General features: G+C 43.2%; 1 protein-coding gene across 1 annotated transcript; it reads left to right on the forward strand.

Annotated features, from left to right (window-relative positions):
- Window positions 1–3,147: 3,147 nt before the first annotated feature.
- Window positions 3,148–11,696, forward strand: LOC138798749 (snaclec agglucetin subunit beta-1-like). Its single transcript, XM_069979324.1, has 6 exons — window positions 3,148–3,225; window positions 3,307–3,363; window positions 4,616–4,848; window positions 8,599–8,736; window positions 9,712–9,817; window positions 11,455–11,696. The coding sequence occupies exons 2-6, from the start codon at window positions 3,309–3,311 to the stop codon at window positions 11,511–11,513; spliced, it is 591 nt and encodes a 196-aa protein (XP_069835425.1). The 5' UTR covers window positions 3,148–3,225; window positions 3,307–3,308; the 3' UTR covers window positions 11,514–11,696.
- Window positions 11,697–12,028: the final 332 nt, after the last annotated feature.

The following is a 12,028-nucleotide window of genomic DNA, read 5'->3' on the forward strand; positions in this document are numbered from 1 at the left end:
AGCGCGGCCACGAATAGGTCTTATCTAAGAATATGGAGGATTTTCCAGGCTTGGTGTGCTACTAAGGGTTTTGATCCAACAAAGAGTTCTACCCCTCAGATTTTAGAATTCCTACAAGAGGGGTTTGACAGAGGACTCAAGCCTGCATCCATTAAAGTCCAAATAGCGGCCCTTTCAGCACATCTAAGTTTACGGCTGTTCCAGTTCATGGAAATCAAGAACTTCATCAAAGCTGTCACAAGATTAAGACCTAACATAGTCAGGCAGGCGGACCCTTGGGATTTGTCCTTGGTGCTAAGACGCCTATGCCTTCCACCATTTGAGCCTCTGGAAGAAACAGATGATAAATTTCTATCCTTTAAAGTTGCGTTTTTGTTGGCAATTACATCTGCCAAGAGAGTAGGAGAACTGCAAGCTCTCGGTTCCTCTCCACCTTATGTGATGTTTTTTCAGGACAAAGTCATTTTGCGATTTCTTCCAGGTTTTCTTCCAAAAGTAGCCACTTTTGCTAATATCAATCAATCAGTGGTACTGCCCGTTTTTTCGCCGGCCGGATCAGCTCAGGAAGAACTGGATCTTTCTCTTCTTGACGTATCAAGATCGATAAGAATTTACTTGGACAGAGTGGCTTCTTTCCGCAAGGAGGAGAATTTTTTTGTACTTTTTTCAGGTCAGAATAAAGGGAGGAAGGCATCTAAGCCTACAATATCTCGGTGGATCTGCGATGCTATAGCACTTTGTTATACGATGGCCGATCTGACTCCTCCGGAATTCACTAAGGCTCATTCGACCAGGGCAGTAGCCTCTAGCTGGGCTGAACGTGCCGCTGTGCCCTTGGAGGAGATTTGTCAGGCAGCAACCTGGTCTTCCCTTTCGACTTTTGTGAAACATTATCGGTTGGACGCTTCTTGTGCTACAAGAACAACGTTTGCAAGATCAGTATTGTCTGCAGCTATAATCGAGAACCCACCCATTGAGGAGCATTCTTGCTAGTTCCCCAATGTTGTGATGCCAATGGGACGATAGGGAAGCGAAAATTATTATGTTAATTTGTTTTCCCTAAGACCCATTGGCATCACAAGACACCCTCCCTATGTTATGTTCTTTATAATTGACTGAGGTGTGTGGGGAGGTGGAGTCTATTTATACTTCCTGGGGGAGGAGTAATAAAGATTAAAAAGTTTACTTTAAGTATTCATTAAATATTCCTTCGTCCCAGGGGCTCGCAGGGGCGATAATACCCCAATGTTGTGATGCCAATGGGTCTTAGGGAAAACAAATTAACATAATAATTTTCGCTTTTCAGAGTCACAAGCCATAAAGGTTTGTTCGGGGGAACCAATTGTACTTTTGAAAGACGTATAAAATTGACCATAATGTGAACAGCAAAACTGGAAAAACTGGGTGTAGTTCTGGGTGCAGTTCTGCAACTTTTGAGGGATTTTATTTTTACACCTTTCACTTTGCAGGAAAACTGATATGTTATCTTTATTCTTATTATACTGATACCCAATCTATACAGTTTTTTTATGTTTTACTACATTTTAAAAATAACAAACAAATCTTTGAATCTCCCACATGTTGAAAGACAAACAACTGCAACGATCAGCCAACATCATTCATGTCGGCTGATTGTTGTCTTCTATTACACAAAACGATTATCGGCCACAATGGCCGATAGCGGCCAAATACGGCTGATAATCGTGTCGTGTAATAGGGCCTTCGGGCAGACTCTATGCACAGATCGACGATAACACTGATCTGTGCTATGCTATGGCATAGCATAGATCAGTATATGCAATCTAATGATTGCATGTTTAACAGTTAATAAAAGTGTAAAAAAAAAGTTTAATAAAAAGTTTTAAAAAATATAATGAAAACCTTATATCACCCCCCCTCCCTAATTAAAAATCCCAGATCTTCCCATACTTATCAGCTGCTGTATGTCCTCCAGGAAATGTTATTTTCTTTTCAGTCAGACATAGTGCTCTCTGCTGCCAAATCTGTACGAGACAGGAACTGTCCTGAGCAGCTTTCTATGGGGATTTGCTACTGCTTTGGACAGTTCCTGTCTGGGACAGAGATGTCAGCAGAGAGCACTGTGTCAGACTGAAAAGAAGATACCTCTTCCAAGAGGACATACAGCAGCTGATAAGTATGAGAAGACTTGAACTTTTTAAATAGAAGTAAATTACAAATCTATATAACTTTCTGAAACCAGTGGATTTAAAAAAAAAAGATTTTCACTGGACAACCCCTTTAACTGTTGTATTGAACAATCACATGTGCATGCCTTCTACCCTCACAATCTCTCTATTTTTCTTCCTGTGACATAGCCCTATATAGGATATGGGTTTCCTGTTACAGAGGAGTTTTAGCCTGGAGAGAGGTCAGTTCAGAATAGAGACTGAAACTACAGCATATAGTGCTAGAACCTTAAAAGTTCGGAAACCATGAGCTGGATAAACCCTTGTCTATGCCTGGGATCCATCTCAACGTCAGGACAGTCAACCCCTAAAGGAAAGGATGAGGGACTATTTGCCAGTAGGACAAAGTGGCTGAGAGCCGAAGTATCCTACTAACTAGGCTTGACTACCTTGGGAAATCTTGAGGAGTTAGCTACGCCCAGAGACAGAGGCATGGCGCTCATGCTACCTAACCTGGTGGTCTCCTAGCTAGTTAGGCAGAAGAACCTCTGGTTAACTGCTGGACTCTTTCACCTTTCTTGCGTCGCACCTGCTCCTGCACCCTCACACACACAATTGTCCTCTTGTCAAGCGCAGTGCCCGTGTGTCCGGGGATGGGTACTACCACTCCTGGCGACTGTGACAAAGTTAACCCAAAACACCAGAGCCCACCAGCTGCATCAACACCTGCATCCAGGGACCCGGGCCACGGCATGTAGGATCCCTATAGGAAGTGACATGCAAGGAAACATGGCAGCAGCTGGAAATAATAGCAGTAGTTCTGCTGAATGCCCATACAACAGATCTGACACATTTGCTTTACATTTGTTAACACTTGGGTAATCCACAGGTGTATTCAGAGATTAGATTATCATCACGTTGGGTAATCTTTCTCTTCACAATGTAAAACACATAAGACCACAACTTCCCGATATTCATCTATAAATGGAAGAAAAAATGGGTTTAACAAACATACGAAAGCATCCAAAAGAAGACCACAATAATTTCTAAGTTACCAAGGGCTCCAATCTCTACAAAGGTACATACAGTAGATTGACACGTCAGTCTCAAATATTTAAGAGAATGCTTTGATTTGAAGATCATTTTCTTTTCCTAACAGACATGTTGCATCTCCTGCTGCTGCTTCTAGTGGGGACCATCTCTGCAAGAGAGTCTGGTAAGCTAACACTCTACTCGCAATTGAGTCATTTCTTTTTTATTATTTTAATTAAATGTTTGTGTAAATCGGTACTATACCTTCATTTTTTTTTTTTAAATATGCATCAGCTTTCAGCAGTCTATTGATACCCTGTCTATACTTGAAGACATTGGTGTAGCAATCGGGGTTGCAAAGGTCGCTTCTGTATACTAGGGGGGCCAGTAGGGTCCCTTCAACACATGCTGTCACTCTGCAGTTCTCCTAAATCAACTGTGAAAATTACAGCCAGTTCAGGAAACCGTGGTGAGCAAGGTTGTATTTAATTGTATCTGCCAGGGAGTCCTGTGTTCCATGTCCTGCCACTGGTGCGATTAGATCTCCCTGCATTACACAGCATCCGGACCTGAGCAGAAGAGGACGGAACATGAGAACAGGAGCCAGGACAGGTGAGCATTACCAGGGGGGCAGACTAGTATGGGCTGTGCTCACCAACATGTGTAACTCCAGGTTGCAGAATTATATCCCCATCATGCCCTGCAAACAATGATGAAAGTTGTAGTAAACAGTGAATAGGGGACAGTGGCACAGTACACTAGAGAGGACAGTGGCACAATATATTAGAGGGGACAGTGGTATGGTACATTAGAGGGAACAGTGGTACAGTGCATTAGAGGGAACAGTGGTACAGTGCATTAGAGAGAACAGTGGCACAGCATATTAGAGAGGACAGTGGTACAGCTGCCGGCGCTCGTTTGCTTATCGTTCCCCGGGGGCGGCCGCGGGTGATCGCTGATTGTCTGGGCAGCCCATAGGATATAGCGGCGGTCTGCTGCCACCGCTCCTATTCCGCAGAGTGATCGCTGCTATAAAAGTCGTTTGTCTTCCAAACATGTTGAAAGACAAAGACGCAATGATCAGCATACATGAACGGTGTCGGCTGATCGTTGCCTCCTATTCCACGGGACAATCATCCGCTGTAACGGCCGATATTGGCCTAATGCCTTGGGCCTTGACTGTAGTTGTGTCCCGCCACAGTCACTGACTGGCTGATTGGGGCATCTGTCAGCCAGGTTGCGATGTAGCAGGTGGGAGGTATGACAATGCCAATGGGGGTTCAGGAGCAGGACGTGGTGCTGCTTGGTCACGGGAAATGGTAAATATGGTAAAATAAAAATATTCTTTTTATGCCCCCCATTCCCTGCCCATTCCCTGTTTTATTTTCTCTCTGCGGACATCTTTAAATACTGCATGTTTTCTTTATCTTCTTTAGGCATGTGTCCTCAGGATGCTCAAGACAAACGAATTGTTCCAAATGTCGAACTTAATAAATGTGACATGCCAGGGACTCTTGAAAATACCCATAAAAATGATTGCCAGATGGATACATGCCATAATGTCTCGCTGAATTTAAAATGTGGATCTAGACATGGCAATATGTTTCCTGGCAAAGCAACCTGCAACATTCGTCTGTTCACTTCTGCAAGGACCTTTGCAGATGCCCAGGTTTGCATGCATTATTTCTTTGGATAGTTGAATACTTACACAGGCAAAAATGTGATTTTCTGTATGACAAAACAAAAGGTTTTCTAGACTTTAACATTGATAGTGAATTGTTAGGATAGAGTAATGATATATAAATGTTGGAGTTTTGGTTTCGGACACTAACAACAATCAGAAGAACAAAGAGGGCAAGACTCTCCAGCCAACTGTTTATGGTAGTACTTGACAGTGCCATCTATATCCCTGTGGCCATGTCTAGCACTGCAGCTAAGCGTAGCTCAAATGTAGGGGCTGAGTTGGAATAACAGACACAATTGCTAATGATTAATAATTATTCTGTAGTAAAGAAAAAACATGCAGGTCGTCAAAGTCTCCAAAAACGGTAATAACTTTGAGTCCTTTTACATTTACCGATTTTAAGGCCAACAGCGTCCACAAGCTATCGATGCTCCTTTCAGTGTTTTTATAAGGCACAACTAATCGCATTGCTCGGCCGCACAAAGAATCCCTGTATAATAGGTACAAAAGTCTGCATATTCTTTTTAACCAACTGTTTAGTAACTAAATGACTGCTCCAGAGGCAGACCTATCACTTGTGCAGCCTGTTAAGCTGCACAGAGGCCCAGGCCAATAGAGGGGCCCGCCAGGCTCAGACTCTAAAGTGTCAGCTCAGCATGGCACATGTCTCTAGTGGGGCCACCAGTCTGCATCAGCACCCAGGAAGTGTGAGCCCCTTGCTCCTGTCGGGCCCCTTTAGTGACTGGCTCTGGTCCTCCTCTCCTCCTGCACGCTGCTGCTGACACCCCCTCCTGTACTCCACTGTCTGGCATAACTTGAATGAGAAGGAGAGGAGAGAGAGAGAGCATATAATGAGAGACCCCCCCCTTCCTGTACTCCACTGTCCATCATACCTTGTGTGAGAAGGACAGGAGAGAGAGCATGTGGTGACAGCCCTTCCCCCTCCTGTATTCCACTGTTCAGCATCCCTTGTGTGAGGAGGAGAGGAAAAAGAGCATGTGATGACAGGGACTGGAGGGATCCTGCAGGGTTATGGCTGCCAGGGACAGGACTGGGAAGAGGAGCAACAGCAGCAGCAGCTCTGACAGTGAGTGATTATTGTCAGTGTGTCAGGCTGCTGGAAGTTGTAAGATAGAGGATGGAATGTGTAAGACAAAGAACAGAGCCCCCGCCCCCCTCTCTGATGCTCTAAGTTTTATTGTAAGTTTATGCCTTTAGCCAATATGTGTGCCCCCCTCCCCCCTGCAGCATGGTTGCTTTTATTTTTCATCTCCCCCCTAAGCAGCCACATACAGTACATGTATCCCACCTGTGCAGCCACATACAGTACACGTATGCCACCTGTGCAGCCTCATACAGTACATGTATCCCACCTATACAGCCACATACAGTACACGTATGCCACCTGTGCAGCCTCATACAGTATATGTATCCCACCTGTGCAGCCACATACAGTACATGTATCCCACCTGTGCAGCCACATACAGTACATGTATCACACCTGTGCAGCCACATACAGTACATGTATCCCACCTGTGCAGCCTTATACAGTACATGTATCCCACCTGTGCAGCCACATACAGTACATGTATCCCACCTATTCAGCCACATACAGTACACGTATGCCACCTGTGCAGCCTCATACAGTACATGTATCCCACCTGTGCAGCCACATACAGTACATGTATCCCACCTGTGCAGCCACATACAGTACATGTATCACACCTGTGCAGCCACATTCAGTACATGTATCCCACCTGTGCAGCCACATACAGTACATGTATCCCACCTATGCCCCATCAGTGAATAAGGGCCCATTTGTTCTATCCCCTATTAGTGCTGCTCTGGGGTCACTTCCACACTCTGAGCTATATATTCACCCCCCACAAAGCATCCAGTGTATAATGCACCTAGGACCCTCCAAGTACAACAGCTGCAAGCACTACAACTCCCAGCATTTACTGACAGTCTGCAGCCCTCAGGATGTGCTGGCATTTGAAGTAAAAATGAGCAGACAACTCAAGGAGTTGTCCTCTTGGAAACTACAACTCCCAGCATTCTCTGAGAGCTTCATAAGTGTAAGGCATTCTGAGAATTGTAGTTATTGTTATTCCGGGAGTTTTGGTCACAGATACATCTGTGCAGGATGGGACCAGGTCAGCATATCACTTCTGAGGGGTTCTTTATTTGGGTGCCCCCCATAATCAGTTCTATTGGTGGCCACAGGTACCCCAGTCCCACACTGAGGCCTGCACAGACTACAGTACAGTCCTTTAGTGTTCCCTGGCATCTGTGCTGCGCAGTAGGGCCCAACCGAGAAATCAGGACACATGTACCGGATACCTGGGCGTACACATGTGTGCGCCTTCAAAGCAGAAAGGTGGAGATACGAATGGGTTATGGGGGCCCAAACAAAATCACTTTGAGTCCATCACTTTGATTGATGGTGGACATTTATTGTAACCGAATGTACAACCATGCCTAATGAGATTTTTTATATCACCTGGTCAGCACCAACGTGTAGATCCCGTTGGCGCAGTTCATTCTCCAAACCACCTCCCTGTTCCCAACCTTACATTACATTAGCTTTAAAGGGGATGTCCAGCATTCGAAAAACATGGCTGTTTTCTTCCTAAGACAGCACCACTCTTGTCTCCAGTTTGGGTAACATTTTGCAATTCAGTTCCATTATAGTGAATGAAGCTTAAAATGACTCTGTACCCACAATCTGACCTCCCCAAACTGCTTGTACCTTCAGATAGCTGCTTTTAATCCAAGATCTGTCCTGGGGTCCGTTCGGAAGATGGTGCTGTTATTTTCCTAAAAAACAACTTTTAAACTTGCAGCCCTGTGTCAATTTGGCGTGGCCTAGAGTGTCTGTGCATTAGGGTTGCACTGCCTCCCCGTCCCTTCTCCGCGCCCTCTTCTCCATTAGGAATGCCCCTGGGCAGGATTTCTTATTCATCACCTGTGGGAACACTGCACATGTGCTGGATCGTTAAGGCACCTGTACACTGTTCAGACAAGTGAGGAATAAGAGAAATTCTGCCATGGCCATTTCTAATAGTGAAAAGGGTGGGGAGGAGGGATGGAGAGGCGGTGCAAGGTTAGGGCATAGACACTCTAGGCCATGCCAATTTGACACAGGGCTAAGTTTAAAAGTGTTTTTTAGGACAATAACTGCATTACCTGTCGAACGGACCCCAGGACAGATCTTGGATTAAAAGCAGCTATCCGAAGGTACAAGTGGTTTGGGGAGGTCAGATTGTGGGTACAGAGTCGATTTAATTACAAACCACACCTGAGCTGGACACAAGACTGCTGCTGTCTCAGGAAGAAAAAGGCTATGTTTTTCTAACACTGGATAACCACTTGTAAATCCAGACAATACCTTCCCTTTAGGCCAAATTTTTTATCTCTCTGCAGTTTACCTTACATGGTTTGATGCCCATTTACTGCATTAGGGTATGTTCACATTGAGTAAACCAATCGGAATTCCACGTCCGAAACTCTCCGCCGCAGAATCCCGCCTGCCTCAGTGTGCCATAGTCTGTCTATGGGAGGGCGGACGCTCCTACTCTGCCTCCGGTCTCCACTCAAATTGACATGTCACTTCTTTGAGTGGAGAGTGGAGGCAGGCGGAATTCCATGGAGGAGAGTTCCGCCTGATTTACTCAGTGTGAACATACCCTTAAAGTGAATGCCAAATAATAGCTATGTTTTCTTTTGGCTTAGAAATTCTGTCGATGTCATCGTGGACATCTAAGCTCCATACACAATTACCAGACTGACAATAGTGTGAGAACTCTGGCACAAAGAGGGTGTGGTAACAGTTACTCTTGGTTATGGATTGGTGTCTACAAGCCCTATGCTGTAAGTATCTGGACAAGGCTGCCCATGATGGCAGTACATACATGTATTTATTTCTTAAACTGAGTCTTGACCCTATGAAAACTGATAACTATCGTTATCCATTCAGGAAAAATATAACACAATGAGAGTAAATATTATAAAATTGCAACAGAGTCATAACAGAAGCTACATAGTAAGCATGATTGAAATTGGCATGTCCATCCAGTTCAACTAGGGGATGGGGAAATGCCATGGGTGAAGGGTAGAAGAAGGGTAGGAAAATGTTTCTTACTACTGAACTAAAGGAAAATAAAAAATATAATAAAATATGTAGTCTGCCACCAGCTTCCTCTTCTAAACACTTCTTATTCAACTCATCTTGAGCTGGTCATACACATAAGCTATCCCCCATATACTGTACGTCCAAGCATGCATTTTTTTTGAATGGGGAGAGAAAGACACAGCCAAATATCAGTGTTGGTGGGGTTCTCACTAAAAACAAAAGGTACAAGCAGAACACGCCCCATCCACCATCAACAGTTATTATCTGAATAAAGCAATATATAAAACAATATATAGACAACATATAAACAATAGATGGTTGGCCTAGCTCAACAAAATTGATTGGTTCTGCTGACACATATCTTATGTGTATGGTCATATTTTTAGGTTTCTTTCTGGTAGAATCATTTAAAGGGGTTATCCAGCGCTACAAAAACATGAACACTTTCCCCCTACTGTTGTCTCCAGTTTGGGTGGGGTTTTGAAACTCAGTTCCATTGAAGTAAATGGAACTTAATTGCAAACTGCACCTGAACTGGAGACAACAGTAGGGGGGAAAGTGGCCATGTTTTTGTAGCGCTGGATAACCCCTTTAAACGATAAAATTTAAGGTGTAAAATGTAAAGAAAGGAAATGAAAGTAAGCCCAGTATTGATTCCTATTACATGGGGTATTTATAGATGTTCTAATGTTGCCCTTTTGTTTCTTATGCAGGGCCACCAGTATATAAATGAGGATGGGACCAAATTAGACTACACACACTGGGCCTGGTTAAACCCCCATATGTGTGGGTCATGGTGCACTGCTATCTATTTGCCAAGTAAGTATACAGGGGAACAATATTACAGATGTAGCAGAGTTGACCTTTTTATTTGTTAACAGTGGTTTTGTGGATAGAACTAACAAGTTACCCTAATTATAAAAAAAAAAAAAACATTCTCAGTAGTTGATGAATTTTAATAACTGGAAGCTTTCAAGACTACCTAGGTCTCTTTATCAGACATGGTTGAACAGTTGGGGCTGTAAATAGTTGGAGAAGTTCATAGATAAAGTGAAATTTTTAGGTAAGGACCTTTTTAGACTGTGGTTCCACATATGCATTCGGAATGCATTATAAACTCTGTGGAACCCACACACCCCTTTCCCCCCCTCCAAAACTGCACAGTGTTGCTAGTATTATCGGCAAGAGCCTATTGCAGGAGAAATGGCGGAATTCAAAACACTTTCCGAATGTGGAAACACAGCCTTACATAGGCCGATAATCATTTGTAGGAATAAACTTGTTTGCCGGCTGATCACATCTTTCATGCAAGCATTGAAGCCATCATTATTGGCCATAAATGTCACTGTTAAAACAGATTATGTGCGGCTGACAATGATGAGACTAAAGGGCCACTAAAATTTTTATTAAAGTATTGTATTGCCCCCCAAAAGTTATACAAATGACCAATATACACTTATTACAGGAAATGCTTATAAAGTGCTTTTTTTCCCTGCACTTACTACTACATCAAGCCTCTCCAGCAGCAACAGCCCGCACAGCTCTGGGAGTCAGGTCATGACATCACCATGTTATCCAGGAAGTGAAGCCTTGATGCAATGGTAAGTGCAGGGAAAAAAGCACTTTGGGGAACATTTATCAAACTGGTGTAAAGTAGACATGGCTTAGTTGCCCCTAGCAACCAATCAGATTCCACTTTTCTTTCCTCACAAATTCATTGGAAAATGAAAGGTAGAATCTGATTGGTTGCCAGGGGCAACTGAGCCAGTTCTACTTTACACCAGTTTGATAAATTTTCCACTTTATAAGTATTTCCCGTAATAAGTGTATATTGGTGATTTGTATAACTTTTGGGGCCAATACAATACTGTAATAAAACTTTTCGCCGGACTTCTCCTTTAAGCCCAATTCTAAATGATTGCAGATGTTTCATTTACAACCTAAGTTGCTTAAACACCTTTACAATACATGAGGTAATTTGCAAACCTTTGTGCTCCTCGGCTTGTATGCACAGTGGGCCAAAGACCTAAACATTAAGCATACCCCTTCCAGACTGCATCAGATATACTCTTCAGTTACAGATAGGGGTTGGAGGGATTGTGGGTCAGTGGGGTCTCTCTTACATGTCCTTTGGCCTTCTGAGAAAAACTATTGTAGACTCAGTTCTTTGGTTCCATATATCATTATTGTCCCAGTTGCTTCTGCTCTTGTTGGGAATCCAAGGCCTTTCTATATTATAAATCTTACTATGATCTCGATTGGGGATTGTCAGGGCCTCATTGATATCAGAATCATAGAGCAAGAAGAGCTCAACTAAGCTGCAATACCATAAACAACCCATAGACATAAGTATTGCTTTCCAATTTAATCTTAACCGTGGCATTCATTTTGTTAACCTGTAAAGTGTGGGATATAATCTGTACCATTACTGACATTATTATTTTTTTACTTTTCAGCTGGCCAGTGGTTTTCTATTCACTGCTGCTATGTGCTGCCCTTTGTGTGCACCTTCTAACAAGCAGTCACATCAGATTTTCAATTCTACTTTCTTATGCGTTCTGCCATTTCTACCTTTGAACTTTCTGTTAGAAGTCTATTATAGGAGGCCATACCTATTCTCTGTCTTTTAGTGTTGTAACAAGATTCTGTGCAGCTCACATACATAATCCTAATAAAAAATAATGCAATTTGAAAAGAACATGTTTCACCTTGTGTTTTTTATACAATATGTCTTTTTATATAATGTCACTTGCTCATATGGCACCAACTTGCTGTACTAGGCAATGCCAATGAGGCTCATAATCTAAACTCCCTATCTGAAATACAAAATAGGAACAATTTCATTTCATTAAACTCTCCCCTAAAGGTGGATGACAGGGCAGGGAAGGAATGGGCATGTTAGATTTTAACATGCCCAATTTTTTGTTCTCAGGGAGAAAAGTTCTAGCGGTGGCTTTCCACATTCGGAACACATGTACATTCAACCAAACCAGGCATACATGTGCATGAGAGTATTGGGAGAGATAGCTG

Source organism: Dendropsophus ebraccatus, chromosome 8 (genome assembly GCF_027789765.1).
Source record: "Dendropsophus ebraccatus isolate aDenEbr1 chromosome 8, aDenEbr1.pat, whole genome shotgun sequence".
Lineage (NCBI taxonomy): Eukaryota > Metazoa > Chordata > Amphibia > Anura > Hylidae > Dendropsophus > Dendropsophus ebraccatus.